This window comes from Nerophis ophidion, linkage group LG23 (assembly GCF_033978795.1).
Source record: "Nerophis ophidion isolate RoL-2023_Sa linkage group LG23, RoL_Noph_v1.0, whole genome shotgun sequence".
Classification (NCBI taxonomy): Eukaryota; Metazoa; Chordata; class Actinopteri; order Syngnathiformes; family Syngnathidae; genus Nerophis; species Nerophis ophidion.
The window spans coordinates 15,832,675-15,853,954 of NC_084633.1; the positions used below are offsets into that span (position 1 = coordinate 15,832,675).

The 21,280-nt window shown below is 42.2% G+C and overlaps 1 protein-coding gene across 1 annotated transcript in view; it reads left to right on the forward strand.

Annotated features, from left to right (window-relative positions):
* Positions 1 to 21,280, forward strand: part of LOC133541530 (BAH and coiled-coil domain-containing protein 1) — a 260,071-nt gene that overhangs the window by 174,074 nt on the left and 64,717 nt on the right. The window contains exons 4-7 of the mRNA XM_061884982.1: positions 11,155 to 11,280; positions 12,500 to 14,779; positions 20,571 to 20,688; positions 20,784 to 20,983. Of these exons, the coding sequence (XP_061740966.1) occupies positions 11,155 to 11,280; positions 12,500 to 14,779; positions 20,571 to 20,688; positions 20,784 to 20,983 (2,724 nt within the window). The remainder of the gene's footprint in view (positions 1 to 11,154; positions 11,281 to 12,499; positions 14,780 to 20,570; positions 20,689 to 20,783; positions 20,984 to 21,280) is intronic.

Sequence of the window (21,280 nt, forward strand, 5' to 3'; positions counted from 1 at the left end):
CTGACGTTACTTGTTGCATGTGAGCAAATTAGAGTCCCAGAAAGAATAAACAGAAGAGGCTGGCTTATAAAGGGAAGGTGATTAACAGAGAACAGGTGTGCAGGAACCGGGAGTAACAGCTGAAACTAATAAGTAACCATGGTGATGGACTAAACGGGAAATAAACGGATCAGACGGAGAATGAGAACAAAGATGGAAAAATAAACAATAATATTTGAAGATCCGAGTCACGAATCGCAACATTTTTTAACATCTCGATATTTTTAGGCTATATCGCGATACACAATATACAGTGGGGGCAAAAAAGTATTTAGTCAGCCACCGATTGTGCAAGTTCTCCCACTTAAAATGATGACAGAGGTCTGTAATGTTCATCATAGGTACACTTCAACTGTGAGAGACAGAATGTGAAAAAAAATCCAGGAATTCACATTGTAGGGATTTTAAAGAATTTATTGGTAAATTATGGTGGAAAATAAGTATTTGGTCATTGATGGAAGGAGGTTTTGGCTCAAAATCTCACGATACATGGCCCCATTCATTCTTACCTTAACACGGATCAATGGTCCTGTCCCCTTAGCAGAAAAACAGCCCCAAAGCATGATGTTTCCACCCCCATGCTTCACAGTAGGTATGGTGTTCTTGGGATGCAACTCAGTATTCTTCTTCCTCCAAATACGACGAGTTGAGTTTATACCAAAATGGATACATGGATGATACGGCAGAGGATTGGGAGAATGTCATATGGTCAGAATGAAAGCAAAATAGAACTTTTTGGTGTAAACTCAACTCGTGGGCTAACGTTACCCAGTGTGCCACCGCTCTGCTCCGTGAGGACGTACAAGTACGTGACAGTATGTGACGTGTGTAAGTTTGTGCGCTTGCTGTCTGTGAGAAGGAGACACAAGAAGGATTGTAGTGTAATGCCCGCAGCTAAAAGCAACTGCGTGAGAACCAATACTCCAATATCACGATCTACTCATTTTCTATATCGCACAGGGACAAACCCGCGATATATCGCCCGGCCCTACAGGGAAGCCCAGACTTCCCTCTCCCCAGCCACTTCGTCTAGCTCTTCCCGGGGGATCCCGAGGCGTTCCCAGGCCAGCCGGGAGACATAGTCTTCCCAACGTGTCCTGGGTCTTCCCCGTGAGCTCCTACCGGTTGGACGTGCCCTAAACACCTCCCTAGGGAGGCGTTCGGGTGGCATCCTGACCAGATGCCCGAACCACCTCATCTGGCTCCTCTCGATGTGAAGGAGCAGCGGCTTTACTTTGAGTTCCTCCCGGATGGCAGAGCTTCTCACCCTATCTCTAAGGGAGAGCCAGGAAACTCATTTCGGCCGCTTGTACCCGTGATCTTGTCCTTTCGGTCATGACCCAAAGCTCATGACCATAGGTGAGGATGGGAACGTAGATCAACCGGTAAATTGAGAGCTTTGCCTTCCGGCTCAGCTCCTTCTTCACCACAACGGATCGATACAGCGTCCGCATTACTGAAGAAGCCGCACCGATCCGCCTGTCGATCTCACGATCCACTTTTTCCTCACTCGTGAATAAAACTCTGAGGTACTTGAACTCCTCCCCTTGGGGCAGGGTCTCCTCCCCAACCCGGAGATGGCACTCCACCCTTTTCCGGGCACACTCAACTGCGAACCGATCCAGTGAGAGCTGAAGATCCCGGTCAGATGAAGCCATCAGGACCACATCATCTGCAAAAAGCAGAGACCTAATCCTGAAGCCACCAAACCGGATCCCCTCAACGCCTTGAATGCGCCTAGAAATTCTGTCCATAAAAGTTATGAACAGAATCGGTGACAAAGGGCAGCCTTGGCGGAGTCCAACCCTCACTGGAAACGGGTCCGACTTACTGCCGGCAATGCGGACCAAGCTCTGGCACTGATTGTAGAGGGAGCGGACCGCCACAATAAGACAGTCCGATACCCCATACTCTCTGAGCACTCCCCTCAGGACTTCCCGAGGGACACGGTCGAATGCCTTCTCCAAGTCCACAAAGCACATGTAGACTGGTTGGGCCCAACCGGTCTACTTCATTAATCCCTGAGGGGAAAATTAAAATTTTCCGCACAATCCCATTCAAGATCAGACAAACATTACAGGGAGACAGAACAGGATCAAACATTACAGGGAGACAGAACAGGATCAAACATTACAGGGAGACAGAACAGGATCAAACATTACAGGGAGACAGAACAGGATCAAACATTACAGGGAGACAGAACAGGATCAAACATTACAGGGAGACAGAACAGGATCAAACATTACAGGGAGACAGAACAGGATCGCTGACGGGTCTGCAAACTTTCGGCGCCCCTTACAAAAAAGATGAGATACAAGTAAACGATATGGGGGGGATCAAATCGGTCTAAGACTGGGCCTATGGAAAGGGGATCCAGACTGATTTGGGTAACACTTTAGTATGGGGAACACATATTCGCCATTAATTAGTTGCTTATTAACATGCAAATTAGTCACATATTGGCTCTCAATTAGTCATTAATAAGTTCTTATTAATGCCTTATTCTGCATGGCCTTATTATACAACCAGTAAGCCATTAACTAAGAGTAGAGATGTCCAATAATGGCTTTTTTTGCCGCTATTCCGTTATTGTCCAACTCTTAATTACCGAAACCGATATCAACCGATACTGATATACACAGTCGTGGAATGAACACATTATTATGCCTAATTTTGTTGTGATGCCCCTGCTGGATGCATTAAACAATGTAACAAGGTTTTCCAAGCGGGGGGTTGTATACTGTAGAGTCCCGGAAGAGTTAGTGCTGCAAGGGGTTCTGGGAATATGTTCTGTTGTCTTTATGTTGTGTTCCGGTGCGGATGTTCTCCCGAATTGTGTTTGTCGTTCTATAAAAATGCTTGAGTTGGAATTTCACAAGAAAAAGGTCAGTTTCACAAAAATAGTACAAATTCTGGCGGTATTATAGTAAAAGTCGTATTTTTACTCAACGCAAGTCAAAGTTTTACAAGAAAAAAATTAACATTTGCGCAATGTTATGATAAAAGAGGGAATTTTACTCGATAACAGTCGCAATTTTACAAGAAAAAGCTTAATTGTTGGCGATTTTATGAAAAGAGTCGTGAATTTACTCGACAAAAGTCACAGTTTTATAGGAAAACGTAATAATTTTGGCAATATTATAATGATTATCCGAATTTTTCCAAGAAAATGTCACTGTTTTAGAAGAACAACAAAAAAAAATGGCAATAATGTGATAAAAGTCAGAATTTGTAATGGGAAATGTCACCATTTTGCGTTAAAAAAATATTATTTTTACATAAAAAAATTTATAATTTTTATGAAAAAATACTGCAATATCACAGACAGAATTTGAGAAATTGTTTCCAATTTTATAAGAAAAAAATCGACACTGTGAGAAAAAGACTCTCAGTTATTATTATTATTATAATTTTAATCTTCCTTATTTACTTCCAGTATGTCTCTATATACATATTTATTTTATTTTTTTTAAATTAATTTTGGCCACAGGGGGCCCATTTCAATTTCTTACACACACTCGTTATTACATATGTTGACCAAAGGGGCAGCACTTCAAATTTTTACACAGACTTGTTATTTCATATGTTGACCAGAGGGGGAGCACTTTTATAACCCACACAGTCAATTTGAAAAATCCCTTCTTTTTGGGACCACCCTAATTTTGATTTACGTCACCACCAGGTTGTGCAAATGAGACATTCTCTATTTGATGCAATGGTTTTCCGTATTGGGACCATGATTTCTGACCATGAAATATTTTTGTTTTGTTTTAGTATGTTTTTTGTTTGAGGAAAAACACGACACAAACCTTCCCAATTGTTAGAAAGCCCACTGTTTACTATGTGTGTGTGTACGCTTCACTGATGAGAGCATTTGGCGGACAACGTTTTGTCCTACTGATTTCGGCGGTTCTTGAACTCACCATAGTGTGGACTTTGGACGCAACAGTTGTCTCATTTTGTCCACCAAAAGTTTTGTACTGTGCGTGAACGCACAAAGGTGAACTCTGTCAATGTTATCGATTTGTCGGAGTGCTAATCAGGCATGTATGGTCAGTGCATGACTGCAAGCTAGTGATGCAACATTACATGTAAAATATCCCACTCTTTCTTTGTCTTATGTTGTCTACCAAAAGTTTTATACTGTGCACCAAAAGTTTTACACTGTGCGTGAATGCACAAAGGTGAATTCTGTCGATGTTATCGATTTGTCGGAGTGCTTAACAGGCTTGCATGGTCAGTGCATGACTGCAAGCTAGAGACGCAACATTACATGTAAAATGTTCCACTCCTTCTTTGTCTCGTTTTGTCCACCAAAAGTTTTATACCCTGCGTGAATGCACAAAGGTGAGCTTTGTTGATGTTATCGACTTGTCTGAGTGCTAAACAGGCATGCAAGGCCAGTGCATAACTGCAAGCTAGTGACACATTACATGTAAAATAATCCACTCCTCTCTTTGTCTCATGTTGTCCACCAAAAGTTTTATACTGTGCGTGAATGTCCAAAGGTGAGCTTTGTTGATGTTATCGACTTGTCTGAGTGCTAAACAGGCATGCAAGGTCAGTGCATGTCTGCAAGCTAGTGACGCAACATTACATGTAAAATGATCCACTCCTTCTTGGTCTCGTTTTGTCCACTAAAAGTTTGATACTGTGCGTGAACGCACAAAGGTGAGCTTTGTTGATGTTATCAACTTGTCGGAGTGCTAATCAGGCATGCATGGTCAGTGCATGACTGCAAGCTAGTGACGCAACATTACTTGTAAAATGATCCACTCCTTCTTTGTCTCATGTTGTCCACCAAAACCTTTATACTGTGTGTGAATACAGAAAGGTGAACTTTGTTGATGTTATCGACTTGTCGGAGTGTTAATCAGGCATGTATGGTCAGTGCATGACTGCAAGCTAGTGACGCAACATTACATGTAAAATATTCCACTCCTTCTTTGTCTCATGTTGTCCACCAAAAGTTTTATACTGTGCACCAAAAGTTTTATACTGTGTGTGAATGCACAAAGGTGAACTCTGTCGATGTTATCGATTTGTCGGAGTGCTAATCAGGCATGCATGGTCAGTGCATGACTGCAAGCTAGTGACGCAACATTACATGTAAAATTATCCACTCCTTCTTGGTCTCGTTTCGTCCACTAAAAGTTTGATCCTGTGCGTGAACGCACAAAGGTGAACTTTGTTGATGATATCGACTTGTCGGAGTTCTAATCAGGCATGCGTGGTCAGTGCATGACTGCAAGCTAGTGACGCAACATTACATGTAAAATATTCCACTCCTTCTTTGTCTCATGTTGTCCACCAAAAGTTTTATACTGTGCACCAAAAGTTTTATACTGTGCGTGAATGCACAAAGGTGAACTCCGTCGATTTAATCGATTTGTTGGAGTGCTAATCAAGCATGTATGGTCAGTGCATGACTGCAAGCTAATCAATGCTAACATGCTCTTTAGGCCAGCTGTATGTACATATTGCATCATTATGCCTCACTTGTAAGTATATCTGAGCTCATTTAATATCCTTTACTTTTATCCTCGTTGTATATAATTTAGTTTTGCATGTCTCTTGACACATTATCTCTTTGTAAGAGTGGCTGCATTTCAGATCGTTTTTTGTGTGCCATGTTGTTCCAGACCACAGCAAACATTACCTCGCTTGCCAAAGATTGTAATAAATCTATTAAAAGAAGCCAGCATGCCGTTTCTTTTAACTTGGACACACACATCTATACCTTTAGCCATTAAAAGCCAGTAATTTCCAGGAGTTATCTCATCTTCCGAGTAGCCTCTGATTTACTAATAGTTTCTAATATTGTAAAAATGTGTAAAATAAATGTATGGTTTCAACATTTATGTCAAAGATTTGCTTCAGCCTGCGACAGTCAATTTGATAGTAGGCTATTATAGCTAATATAGACACTTACGTCATGTGTTGCCTTCATTTTAAGACTTATAAATGGCTTTTAATTTTTTTTTGTTGTATTTTTGGTCCAATATGGCTCTTTCAACATTTTGGCTTTAAGGCTGGATAACTCAAAAGGACTGAAGGCGATTTTTGTTGTCCTAACATTAAGGGTGTCATAGTATAATTTAAGGTTTGGTCCAAACTTCGGTTTCGTACAGTGTGGGAACAAAATGTAAGCACGTAATTTTCCTCAAATTCTACAATTATTCACATATTTAAAAGAAGATAGTGTTGAAATGATGTACTAGTTCAGTCTTGGGCAAATTAAGACCCGGGGGCCACATTAGGCCCGTTGAGCTTTTTAGTCTGGCCCTCCGGACATTCCCAAATAATTGTTTTCAGATCTTTAAGATGGAAAATGTAGCTGCCATTATGATGTGCAGTCATGTTTTTGAATGACCATAAGTCCTCAACTATAGTAAGTCTTTCAATGCTTGGAATCTGCACTTATGGATGATATACCAGTTACTATGGTCATCTAATGAGTTACTATGGTCATCTAATGAGTTACTATGGTCATCTAATTAGTTACTATGGTCATCTAATTAGTTACTAAGGTCATCTAATTAGTTACTATGGTCATCTAATTAGTTACTAAGGTCATCTAATTAGTTACTATGGTCATCTAATTAGTTACTATGGTCATCTAATTAGTTACTATGGTCATCTAATGAGTTACTATGGTCATCTAATTAGTTACTATGGTCATCTAATTAGTTACTAAGGTCATCTAATTAGTTACTATGGTCATCTAATTAGTTACTATGGTCATCTAATGAGTTACTATGGTCATCTAATGAGTTACTATGGTCATCTAATTAGTTACTATGGTCATCTAATTAGTTACTATGGTCATCTGATTAGTTACTATGGTCATCTAATTAGTTACTATGGTCATCTAATTAGTTACTATGGTCATCTAATTAGTTACTATGGTCATCTAATTAGTTACTATGGTCATCTGATTAGTTACTATGGTCATCTAATTAGTTACTATGGTCATCTAATTAGTTACTATGGTCATCTAATTAGTTACTATGGTCATCTAATTAGTTACTATGGTCATCTGATTAGTTACTATGGTCATCTAATTAGTTACTATGGTCATCTGATTAGTTACTATGGTCATCTAATTAGTTACTATGGTCATCTAATTAGTTACTATGGTCATCTAATTAGTTACTATGGTCATCTTATTAGTTACTACGGTCATCTAATTAGTTACAATGGTCATCTAATTAGTTACTATGGTCATCTAATTAATTACTATGGTCATTTAATTAGTTACTATGGTCATCTAATTAGTTACTATGGTCATCTAATTAGTTACTATGGTCATCTAATTAATTACTATGGTCATTTAATTAGTTACTATGGTAATGTGAGTCACAGCAGCTCAGACGAGGCACCAAGCAGTGTGGTTGGGAAGCGTTTCCACAGACGCGAAAGGAGATTTTTACAACAAAGTTCTAAAGCTTAGTGATATATCAGATATATCAGATTGTAGTTGGGTTTGTTTTGTACCCTTCGCATTCATATTTCACTTTGTTGCATTTTTGTTGTGTTTCACTGATTGTAAAATGTGTCGATAGAAACGGGGTTTGACGTTCATATTTTGTCAATATTCAGTGTTTTATCCTTCATAGAAAAAAGTAAAATTCCATTAGGTTTTTTTAAGGCGGTCTGTCATACCGTTTTTTAGCATTCAATCAGACATTATTGTGAGGTTTTGTATTGGTGTTCCTAAAAATAGATATACCGGCTCCCAGACACATTTTTTTCTCTAAATAATTGCCCAGGCCTGTACTAGTTAATATTTTAAGAAAATTCAACAGTTTGAGTAGTCTGAATCGTTTTATTTTTTTTAGCAAATCAAATGTTACGCTTGTGTGGCATTGTAATGCCGGATTCGGTCCTCCCTGGATGCGTCAGCAAGAACACAGCAAAAAGGTAAGAACTAAGGGATTTATTAAACAAAAGGAGCTATGAACAAAAACACTGATACAAACAGAAAAGGCAAATAAAAACGGCTAGCATGGAAAGCTAGGACAAACAAACCGAAGCACAAAGGCACACAAAAGGAAACACAAAACAACTAGCGGGAAAGCTAGGAATAAAATAAAGCTTAGCATGAGAGCTAGCGAAAAACGAGAGTGAGAGACAAGTCGTAAACAGACGTATGTGAACAAACTAAGATCCGACAATCAGTGAACAGAAAACGCTGGCTTGTAAACAGGTGGCGATTAGTAAAGACAGGTGTGCTGGAGAAGAGAGTAGCAGCTGAAACTAATGAGTGACCATGGAAACGAACAAAACAGGAACTAAGTATGTCGAACCGCAGAGCGATATAAAAATGGAACAAAAATAACAATATGGTGAAGATCCGACCATCGGATCACAACATCAAAGCTTTTTTACTGCCGAAAGTGCAGCATTACTTGTTTCCGATCTCTACTCAACAACGTTGGTCACTGCTTTTGTCTTACACACTTACCGTATTTTTCGGAGTATAAGTCGCTCCGGAGTATAAGTCGCATCAGCCGAAAATGCATAATAAAGAAGGAAAAAAACATATATAAGTCGCACTGGAGTATAAGTCGCATTTTTTGGGGGGAAATTTATTTGATAAAACCCAACACGAAGAATAGACATTTGAAAGGCAATTTAAAATAAATAAAGGGGCGGTTTAGCTCGGTTGGTAGAGCGGCCGTGTCAGCAACTTGAGGGTTGCAGGTTCGATTCCCGCTTCCGCCATCCTAGTCAATGCCGTTGTGTCCTTGGGCAAGACACTTTACCCACCTGCTCCCAGTGCCACCCACACTGGTTTAAATGTAACTTAGATATTGGGTTTCACTATGTAAAGCGCTTTGAGTCACTAGAGAAAAGCGCTATATAAATATAATTCACTAAAAAGAAAAGTGAACAACAGGCTGAATAAGTGTACGTTATATGAGGCATAAATAACCACCTGAGAAGATGCTTGGTATGTTAACCTAACATATTATGGTAAGAGTCATTCAAATAACTAGAACACAGGGGTCACCAACGCGGTGCCCGCGGGCACCAAGTAGCCCGTAAGGACCAGATGAGTCGCCCGCTGGCCTGTTCTAAAAATAGCTCAAATAGCAGCACTTACCAGTGAGCTGCCTCTATTTTTTAAGTTGTATTTATTTACTAGCAAGCTGGTGTCGCTTTGCTCGACATTTTTAATTCTAAGAGAGACAAAACTCAAATAGAATTGGAAAATCCAAGAAAATATTTTAAAGACTTGGTCTTCACTTGTTTAAATAAATTATTATTTTTTTTTTACTTTGCTTCTTATAACTTTCAGAAAGACAATTTTAGAGAAAAAATACAAACCTTAAAAATTATTTTAGGATTTTTTTAACACATATACCTTTTTACCTTTTAAATTCCTTTCTTTTCTTTCCTGACAATTTAAATCAACGTTTAAGTATTTTTTTTTTTTTTTATTGTACGAATAATAAATACATTTTAATTTAATTTTTTCATTTTAGCTTCTGTTTTTTCGATGAAGAATATTTGTGAAATATTTATTCAAACTTATTATGATTAAAATTCCAAAACATTATTCTGGCAAATCTAGAAAATCTGTAGAATCAAATTTAAATCCTATTTTAAAGTCTTTTGTGTTACAATATGATTGTTACGTATGATTATTACGCTCAATTTATTTTAAAATTTTTGTTCTGGAAAATCTAGAAGAAATAATGATTTGTCTTTGTTAGAAATATAGCTTGGTCCAATTTGTTATATATTCTAACAAAGTGCAAATTGGATTTTAACCTATTTAAAACATGTCATCAAAATTTTAAAATTAATCTTAATCAGGAAAAATTACTAATGATGAATTTTTTTCTAAAAGATTCAAATTAGCTAGATTTCTCTTCATTTTTTTCGTTTAAATTTTGAATTTTAAAGAGTCGAAATTGAAGATAAACTGTTTAAAAATTAAATTGACATTTTTTTCGTGTTTTCTCCTCTGTTAAACCGTTCAATTAAGTGTTTTTTTCATCATTTATTCTCTACAAAAAACATTCCGTACAAGGAAAAAAAATGTACGACGGAATGACAGACAGAAATACCCCTTTTTTTATATATATAGATTTATTTATTAAATGTAAATTGATCAAATCGGCTATTTCTGGCCATTTATTTAAGTGTGTATCAAACTGGTAGCCCTTCGCATTAATCAATACCCAAGAAGTAGCTCCTGGTTTCAAAAAGGTTGGTGACCCCTGATATAACATATAGAACATGCTATATGTTCTGTCACTCCTAATTGCCAAATTCCATGAAATCTTACACGTCTAGTCTCTTACGTGAATGAGCTAAATAATATTATTTGATATTTTACAGTAATGTGTTAATAATTTCACACATAAGTCGCTCCCCTGGCCAAACTATGAAAAAAAAACTGCGACTTATAGTCCGAAAACTACGGTATCTTTGTCCTTTATTTCACTGGGAAATGTTCCGAAAATTGAGGACTTAAACGACTAAAGAGGTTCTTCAAGCTCTTGCTTCTCCTTGGCAACATTGCTTGTAGATTCTCAGTCATCCCGATTCATGCTAATACACCAAAATTGAATGCGATTTCTAGGGAAAAAGTGCAGTAATTAACATATTTGATGGTATAACAAATAGACCATTATTTCAATAGAAGACAGTAGAATTGCTGCTTATCTTAAGTTGGAAAGTATTCAACAACTAAAAGAAGCCTTTGATTCTGCTTTTCTGGATCAGCCTCGAAGGCACATCAATGTAAAAAAGATCACTCCTATATGATACAGGTCAATGGCTTTGAAGGTCACTAAAGGGCAGTCCGGTGGCTTTCTGGCAATAGTAAACGGCGACTTGAAACCCAACGACATTTCTGCAAGAACAAAGACAAATAGCCATATGTCGAAGAGACATTACAATCAACCTCAAGCCGAAGCTTATCTTGTATTGTCTGCGTTATAAATTCAGGCGGGAAAGGCAAACAAGACAAGCCGAGGGCCAGGATTTATTTGCCTATGAACACCGCCATCTGCATTAGACCTGGAGGATTATCTAGTGGGGAAAAACCGCATCTCATTGCCCCGTCTTATCAGTTCATCTCCATCTCTTCTTCTTCAGCCGCAGCAGGATATCCTCGATTCTCAGGGAGTCTGGCCCACACTTTTCTTCCCATGAGCCACTTGGACCCCCATGCCAACAGCGGCGTCCTCTACGGCCAACACCGCTTCTATGACACCCAGAAAGGTGAGGAGCAGAATTTTAGGTATACAACATTTTAAAGGATAATCTTATTGGGTATTTATTCCAGCTGAAACGATTCCTCGAGTAATTCGATTATAAAATATATTCGAGGAGCTACGCTGCCTCGAGGCGTCGTTAATTTTTTTTTTTTTTACGGCATTATTCGCCGACGTAACTCGAAACGAGGTAATTAAGAAGGTGTGGGAACACTTCACACTAAAATGGGCGGAAAACGCAGTCGTATGTATACTTGCCAACCTTGAGACCTCCGAATTCGGGAGATTGGAGGGGGGGTATTTCTTATATATATATATGTGTGTGTGTGTGTGTGTGTGTGTGTGTGTGTGTGTGTGTGTGTGTGTGTGTGTGTGTGTGTGTGTGTGTGTGTGTGTGTGTGTGTGTGTGTGTGTGTGTGTATATATATATATATATGTATATATGTGTGTGTGTATATATATATATATATATATATATATGTGTGTGTATGTGTATATATATATATATATATATATATGTATATTTATATACATATATACGCCACACAGCACATAGGGCTGTGAGCGCACCTGTTTTTAATAGCACACACAAATTGCCACAATCAACCATGGACGCATTTTAGCTGTGCGTGTCAGCCTTCAATAATGAAAACAGGCGTTTAGGAAATCAGACAATTAGGCCATTTAAACTTTTTTTTTTGTGCGGTTACACCACACATCACATAGGGCTGTGAGCGCACCTGTGTTTAATAGCACACACAGATTGGCACAATCAACAACGGACACATGTTAGCTGTGCGTGTCAGCCCTCAATAATGAAAACAGGCGTTTAGGAAATACGACAATTAGGCCAAACACAATAATTAACATGTGTATTTAAACTTTTTTTTTTGTGCGGTTACACCACATAGGGCTGTGAGCGCACCTGTGTTTAATAGCACACACAGATTGGCACAATCAACAACGGACACATGTTAGCTGTGCGTGTCAGCCCTCAATAATGAAAACAGGCGTTTAGGAAATCAGACAATTAGGGTAAATGCAATAATTTACATGTATAATTAAACCTTAATTAAGCAAAAATATGATTCATTCGATTATAAAGTACCAAATTACTAAAATATTCAATAGCTGCAGCGCTAGTATTTATAGAAGGAATGCTCAGGGACATTATCTTGAGAGCCTTTTTCTCATTTGATGTCATATCTCTCTCTCTTTTACTCCAGAGAACTTCTACATTCGAGGTCTACCATCACAGCCACCTCTCATCTCGACCAATCACAGTCTGCCGCCAATGTCCAGGGCCGGTTCAGGACTCTCCCAGGGGCCTTGCAGCAGAGAAAGGGATGCCGGTGGTGGACCAAGTGTCCATAAGAGCCTTAAAGAAGGAACTGTGGAGAGGGGAGTGGGCCCTGTCAAAGACAAGGAGAGGTCTAGTAGCAAACATGAGGCAAAGGAAAGACAGCAACAGCAACAGCAGCAGCAGCAACAGCACCACCACAACCAACAGTCCGCTCTGCCCACACATCAACACCACCACCACCACCACCACTCCCACCAACATCAGCAGCACCCGCACTATCCACAGCACCCATTGCCCCTGGAGGAGGTAAACAGTCGGGCCCTGGAGAGACACAAGGCATCACTCCCTATGGAATACAGTAAGGATCCGCAAATGATGGGCAAGTCTTTAAGTGCTTGCTTGCACAACAGCAAGATGCAAAACGGAGAGACAGGAAACGTGGCGGTGCCTAAGACATCCATGTCCAGCTATGGAGGGGAGGGCACACCCTTGGGAACTATTGGAGGTGGGGCCGGCAACCATGGCAGACATATGGGTTCCAACGGCAATAGCCGCTGCACCAAAGAGGGGGTAAGTGGGGAGATGCGGATCAGTGAACAACCCTCAGATTGTCTCGAAAGGGGTCAAGGACCACTCCACCACTCTCTAACCTACTCTGTAGCCCCGGCCTTACAGTTGGCTTCTACTGGGGGGGCCCAACCCCATCCACACCCGCACACGCACCCCCATGCACATGCTCACCCAGGAGGCTTCCACTGCCTACAGCTTCACCCGAGCCACCCACACCATCCACACCCTTCCCACCACGCTCACCATCACCCGGACTTCTTCTGTCCACCCCATCCTGCCCCTTTGGGTAATCCCGCCTCACATGACAGGGGGCCGGCCAATGCAGGGCGTGAAACTAAAGTCACAGGGCCTACGTTTGTGCCGTCCGTGGCAGACACGGGGGACAAACACGGAGGGCCGTTTCAGCTCGGTAACCCTGACTTTCAGGTTGTAGGCAGTGGAGGTGGCAATGTCAAGGACAAAGTTATGGACAAGAATGGTGGAGGAGGGGGACACCATGGTAGTTGGCATAGGAAACAACAGCAACAGCAGCAACAACAGCAACAGCATCAATACAGAAAAACGGAGAAGGCTCCAGACTGGATGCAGTCCCACCAACAACATCTCCAAGCCTCCCAGCTTACGCCACTGATCCAACAACAACAGCAACAGCAGCAGGCTCCGCAACCGCAGAAGCAACACCAGGTTGTACGATCACGCAGTGCTGAGTGTGTAAACAGTACAGTGGACATGGACATGTTCAGATCCTCGTTGCCCCCGGCACCCAAGACTGGACACTCTCTCCCTCATTCGGTCAACACTTCTCCATACAGAGACTGTTCCCATCCGGGACCACAACCTAACTCCTCCCCGCTTGGAAACAAAAATATGAGTCAGCACAGCGGTCCTGGCGGCAGCTGCTCCTTGCAAAGAGACGGCCAAAAAGTAGCGAGGATTCGCCACCAGCAGCACGGGCGTCCTGGCCCGGATGCTCCTCCTCCGGGGGAGATAAACCAAGGGACGGTGCAGGATATGAAAAGAAAGATGGACATGGTTTACGGTTACAACAACGGTGGGCAGCAGCAGCACCAACAGCCGCCCGTACCGCAATGGACCATGAGGCCTCCCCACCACATGCCACAAACTGAGGAGGAACCGATAAAGTCCTACATGGAGCTAGGAAGCACGAATATGCAACATTCCCAACAGCAGAGAATGAATCCGTCGACTCAGCATGCACCTCCAGTCAGTCAGCAGCAGCAACAACCTGAGACTCAAGGCCCAACTCGGGGGGAGAGCAGTGCCATGAAAAGCTTACTTAAGTACAGCAATCAGCAACAGCCACAACTCCTCTCCCAGAAAACCCCCTTTGGTGGCCTTGGGAACTTGAAATCGGGTCCAGCTGGCGCAAGCTACGCCCTACAGATTAACAAGCAGAATTTACCTTCGAGGAAAGGTCCGGCCAATGACAACGAGCGCCCTGATTACGGCGGAAGGCATCGGGATGTTGGGGATCCAGGCCACGGGGAGAGCGAAGTGAGGCAACCGCCCGTCGGGATTGCCGTGGCCGTGGCCAGACAAAGGGAACCACCGTGTCGTTCGTCGGATGGTCATCCCAACAGTCGCCACAGCAGGGTGCATCCCGCTGTGAAAGGTAAGTGGTCACCGTCCAAAAAATGGTTTCCCAGTTTCTCATTTGCTTTGTCCATCCTATTAGAATATATCCAATGCACTTGTACAAACCCCGTTTCCATATGAGTTGGGAAATTGTGTTAGATGTAAATATAAACAGAATACAATGATTGGCGAATCATTTTCAACCCATATTCGGTTAAATATGCTACAAAGACAACATATTTGATGTTCGGACTGATAAACATTTTTTTTTTTTTGCAATTTGACACGTGACAAAAAAGTTGGGAAAGGGCAATAAATACTGATAAAGTTGAGGAATGCTCATCAAATGGTAAATGGTAAATGGGTTATACTTGTATAGCGCTTTTCTACCTTCAAGGTACTCAAAGCGCTTTGACACTACTTCCACATTCACCCATACACACACACACATTCACACACTGATGCTGGGAGCTGCCATGCAAGGCCCTAACCACAAACTATCAGGAGCAAGGGTGAAGTGTCTTGCTCAAGGACACAACAGGCGTGACGAGGTTGGTAGAAGGTGGGGATTGAACCAGGAACCCTCAGGTTGCTGGCACGGCCACTCTCCCAACCGCGCCACTTATTTGGAACATCCCACAGGTGTGCAGGCTAATTGGGAACAGGTGGGTGCCATGATTGGGGATAAAAACATCCATCCATCCATCCATCCATCCATCCATTTTCTACCGCTTATTCCCTTTTGGGGTCGCGGGGGGGCGCTGGCGCCTATCTCAGCTACAATCGGGCGGAAGGCGGGGTACACCCTGGACAAGTCGCCACCTCATCGCAGGGCCAACACAGATAAACAGACAACATTCACACTCACATTCACACACTAGGGCCAATTTAGTGTTGCCAATCAACCTATCCCCAGGTGCATGTCTTTGGAAGTGGGAGGAAGCCGGAGTACCCGGAGGGAACCCACGCATTCAAGGGGAGAACATGCAAACTCCACACAGAAAGATCCTGAGCCTGGATTTGAACCCAGGACTGCAGGACCTTCGAATTGTGAGGCAGACCAGCTAACCCCTCTGCCACCGTGAAGCCCTAATTTTACAACCACCAGTGTTAAATGTGTAACGACTTAGAGGGCACATACCGACCGAAAAACTTTAAGTTGTGTTGTTATGTTGCCCGGCAACAGACAAAAGGTGCATTATTTACACCACGAGGTGAGAGTATCACCTTCCTGTTGCCTCTGGTTAACTTCTTTTTACGCTTGTGGGATAGTGAATGTTAGGGGGTTCCATCCATCCATCCATTTCCTACCGCTTATCCCCTTTTGGGGTCGCGGGGGGGCGCTGGCGCCTATCTCAGCTACAATCGGGCGGAAGGCGGGGTACACCCTGGACAAGTCGCCACCTCGTCGCAGGGCCAACACAGATAGACAGACAACATTCACACTCACATTCACACACTAGGGACCATTTAGTGTTGCCAATCAACCTATCCCCAGGTGCATGTCTTTGGAAGTGGGAGGAAGCCGGAGTACCCGGAGGGAACCCACGCAGTCACGGGGAGAACATGCAAACTCCACACAGAAAGATCCTGAGCCTGGATTTGAACCCAGGACTGCAGGACCTTCGTATTGTGAGGCAGACCCACTAACCCCTCTGCCACCGTGAAGCCTAATTTTACAACCACCAGTGTTAAATGTGTAACGACTTAGAGGGCACATACCGACCGAAAAACTTTAAGTTGTGTTGTTATGTTGCCCGGCAACAGACAAAAGGTGCATTATTTACACCACGAGGTGAGAGTATCACCTTCCTGTTCCCTCTGGTTAACTTCTTTTTACGCTTGTGGGATAGTGAATGTTAGGGGGTTCCATCCATCCATCCATTTTCTACCGCTTATTCCCTTTTGGGGTCGCGGGGGGGCGCTGGCGCCTATCTCAGCTACAATCGGGCGGAAGGCGGGGTACACCCTGGACAAGTCGCCACCTCATCGCAGGGCCAACACAGATAGACAGACAACATTCACACTCACATTCACACACTAGGGCCAATTTAGTGTTGCCAGTCAACCTATCCCCAGGTGCATGTCTTTGGAAGTGGGAGGAAGCCGGAGTACCCGGAGGGAACCCACGCATTCACGGGGAGAACATGCAAACTCCACACAGAAAGATCCCGAGCCTGGATTTGAACCCAGGACTGCAGGACCTTCGTATTGTGAGGCAGACGCACTAACCCCTCTGCCACCGTGAAGCCCGGTATAAAAACAGCTCCCCAAAAAATGCTCAGTCTTTCACAAGAAAGGATGGGGCGAGGTACACCCCTTTGTCCACAAATGTGTGAGCAAATAGTCAAACAGTTTAAGAACAACGTTTCTCAAAGTGCAATTGCAAGAAATTTAGGGATTTCAACATCTACGGTCCATAATATCATCAAAAGGTTCAGAGAATCCGGAGAAATCACTCCACGTAAGCGGCATGGCCGGAAACCAACATTAAATGACCATGACCTTCGATACCTCAGACGGCACTGTATCAAAAACCAACATCAATCTGTAAAGGATATCACCACATGGGCTCAGGAACACTTCAGAGAACCACTGTCACGAAATACAATTCGTTGCTAAATCTGTAAGTGCAAGTTAAAGCTCTACTATGCAAAGTGAAAGACATTTATCAACAACATCCAGAAACGCTGCCGGCTTCTCTGGGCCCGAAATCACCTAAGATGGACTGATGCAAAGTGGAAAAATGTTCTGTGTTCTGATGAGTCCACATTTCATATTGTTTTTGGAAATATTCGACATCGTGTCATCCGGACCAAAGGGGAAGCGAACCATCCAGACTGTTATCGACGCAAAGTTCAGAAGCCAGCATCTGTGATGGTATGGGGGTGCATTAGTTAAAGTTAAAGTACCAATGATTGACGCACACACTCTTGGTGTGGCTAAATTTTTCTCTGCATTAGACCCATCACCCTTGATCACCCCCTGGGAGGTGAGGGGAGCAGTGGGCAGCAGCGGTGCCGCGCCCGGGAATCATTTTTGGTGATTTAACCCCCAATTCCAACCCATGATGCTGAGTGCCAAGCAGGAAAAGAATGAGTCCCATTTTTCTAGTCTTTGGTATGACTCGGACGGGATTTGAACTCACAACTTACCGATCTCAGGGCGGACACTCTAACCACTTGGCCACTGATTAGGTCAGTGCCCAAAGCATGGGTAACTTACACATCTGTGAAGGCACCGTTAATGCTGTGAGGTAAATACAGGTTTTGTAACAACATATGCCGCCGTCTTTTTCATGGACGCCCCTGCTTATTTCAGCAAGCCAATGCCAGGCCTCATTCAGCACGTGTTACAACAGCGTGGCTTTGTAAAAAAAAAAAGAGTGCAGGTACTTTCCTGGCCCGCCTGCAGTCCAGACCTGTCTCCCATCGAAAATGTGTGGCACATTATGAAGCGTAAAATACGACAGCGGAGACCCCGGACTGTTGAACGACTGAAGCTTTACATAAAACAAGAATGGGAAAGAATTCCACTTTCAAAGCTTCAACAATTAGTTTCCTCAGTTCCCAAAGGTTTATTGAGTGTTGTTAAAAGAAAAGGTGATGTAACACAGTGGTGAACATGCCCTTTCCCAACTACTTCGGCACATGTTGCTGCCATAAAATTCTAATTTCCCAACTCATATTGAAACGAGGTTTGTACCCACTGTTCTGTTTACTTGTAGAATTACCCTTTACAAAGCTAAAAACTACCAAAATGAGAAACTATCTCGTGCGCACGAGATATATATCTAAATTTTTTTTTACAAAAAATAAAAAATTCCCAGACCTTTTTTTTTTTTTTTGCCATGTCCCTTTAGGTCAGGGGTCAGCAACCTTTTTGAAACCAAGAGCTACTTCTTGGGTACTGATTAATGCGAAGGGCTACCAGTTTGATACACACTTAAATAAATTGCCAGAAATAGCCAATTTGCTCAATTTACCTTTAATAAATAAATCTCTCTATATAAAAAAATGGGTATTGCTGTCATTCCGTCATATATTTTTTGTCCTTTTACGGAAGGTTTTTTGTAGAGAATAAATGATTAAAAAAAACAGTTAATTGAACGGTTTAAAAGAGGAGGAAACACGAAAAAAAAAGAAAATTTAATTTTGAAACATAGTTTCCCTTCAATTTCGACTCTTTAAAATTCAAAATTCGACCCCCAAAAATTATGAGGAAAACTAGCTAATTTAAATCTTTTTGAAATTTTTTTTAAAAGAATTTATGGAACATCATTAGTAAATTTTCCTGATTAAGGTTAATTTTCGAATTTTGATGACATGTTTTAAATAGGTTAAAATCCACTTTGGAATAAGATTTAAATTTGATTCTACAGATTTTCTAGATTTGCCAGAATAATTTTTGGGAATTTTAATCATAAAAAGTTTGAAGAAATATTTTACAAATATTCTTCGTCGAAAAAACAGAAGCTAAAATGAAGAATTAAATTAAAATGTATTCATTATCTTAGATGAGATGGCGACTTGTCCAGGGTGTAAGCGCCATCCGCCCGATTGTAGCTGACATAGGCACCAGCGCCCCCCGCGACCCCAAAGGGAACAAGCGGTAGAAAATGGATGGATGTATTTATTATTCTTTACAATTAAAAAAAAAATAGATTTAAATTGTCAGGAAAGAAGAGGAAGGAATTTAAAAGGTAAAAAGGTATATGTGTTTAAAAATCTTAAAATCATTTTTAAGGTTGTATTTTCTCTCTAAAATTGTCTTTCTGAAAGTTATAAGAAGCAAAGTAAAAAAAAATTATGAATTTATTTAAACAAGTGAAGACCAAGTCTTTAAAATATCCATCCATCCATCTTCTTCCGCTTATCCGAGGTCGGGTCGCGGGGGCAACAGCCTAAGCAGGGAAACCCAGACTTCCCTCTCCCCAGCCACTTCGTCTAGCTCCTCCCGGGGGATCCCGAGGCGTTCCCAGGCCAGCCGGGAGACATAGTCTTCCCAACGTGTCCTGGGTCTTCCCCGTGGCCTCCTACCGGTTGGACGTGCCCTAAACACCTCCCTCGGGAGGAGCTTCTCACCCTATCTCTAAGGGAGAGCCCCGCCACACGGCGGAGGAAACTCATTTCGGCCGCTTGTACCCGTGATCTTATCCTTTCGGTCATGACCCAAAGCTCATGACCATAGGTGAGGATGGGAACGTAGATCGACCGGTAAATTGAGAGCTTTGCCTTCCGGCTCAGCTCCTTCTTCACCACAACGGATCGATACAACGTCCGCATTACTGAAGACGCCGCACCGATCCGCCTGTCGATCTCACGATCCACTCTTCCCCCACTCGTGAACAAGACTCCTAGGTACTTGAACTCCTCCACTTGGGGCAGGGTCTCCTCCCCAACCCGGAGATGGCACTCCACCCTTTTCTTTAAAATATTTTCTTGGATTTTCAAATTCTATTTGAGTTTTGTCTCTCTTAGAATTAAAAATGTCCAGCAAAGCGAGACCACGGCCGGCTCAAAAAATAGAAGCAGTTCACTGGTAAGTGCTGCTATTTTTAGAACAGGCCTGCGGGCGACTCATCCGGTCCTTACGGGCACCACGTTGGTGACCCCTGCTTTAGGGGCTCCGTAAAAAGAACATTAAGATAAAGAATGGCAGTGCCATGTAATTTGGGAAACCATTAGGTACGAGTGTTTCGAGTCGCTCCTAGGTTTTTTTTTTGTTTTTGTTTTTTAGAAAAGGTGAGTCATGAGCTACTGTGTCCTCACCTTCCTGCACAAGGATGATTGGAGTGAGGTAATTGTCAGATAATGTTTGTCTCCCAGGACCTCCACACAGCGCCATCTATCCCTCAGATACGACTACTGAACAGGAGAGGAAAATGATGAGCGGGGAGCAAATAGGTCTGACTTGTTTGGACAGAGAGAGGGATGCATACATCAGGTAAACCACTTCAGCTCTTTTAATCCTGGCTTTAAATTCTGCACTGTTGTATTGTTACCTGATGTTAGCTTTTTTGTTCTGCTGTCCCCACGCAGAGATAATAAGGAGAGGGTGGAGTTTTCAAGGATTCATCCCTCGAACAGCTGTCATGGGGACCTTGCTTCACATCTCATGGTCCCAGGCGGGACTTCCCTCCAAACTGGCCAATTAACAGACCCTGCTGCACATTCTGCTCACCACCATTGGATGCCAAGGACTGGAAGCCCATCCCTTTGGATGGCAGGACATTCTTATGGTAGGATCACCGTAGAAAATAGGAAGTACAGTGGGGCAGAAAAGTATTTAGTCAGCCAGCGGTTGTGCAAGTTCTCCCACTTAAAATGATGACAGAGGTCTGTAATTTTCATCATAGGTACACTTCAACTGTGGGAGACAGAATAGGAAAAAAAATCCCAGGAATTCACATTGTAGGAATTTTAAAGAATTTATTTGTAAATTATGGTGGAAAATAAGTATTTGGTCAACCATTCAAAGGAGGTTTTGGCTCAAAATCTCACGATACATGGCCCCATTCATTCTTTCCTTAACACGG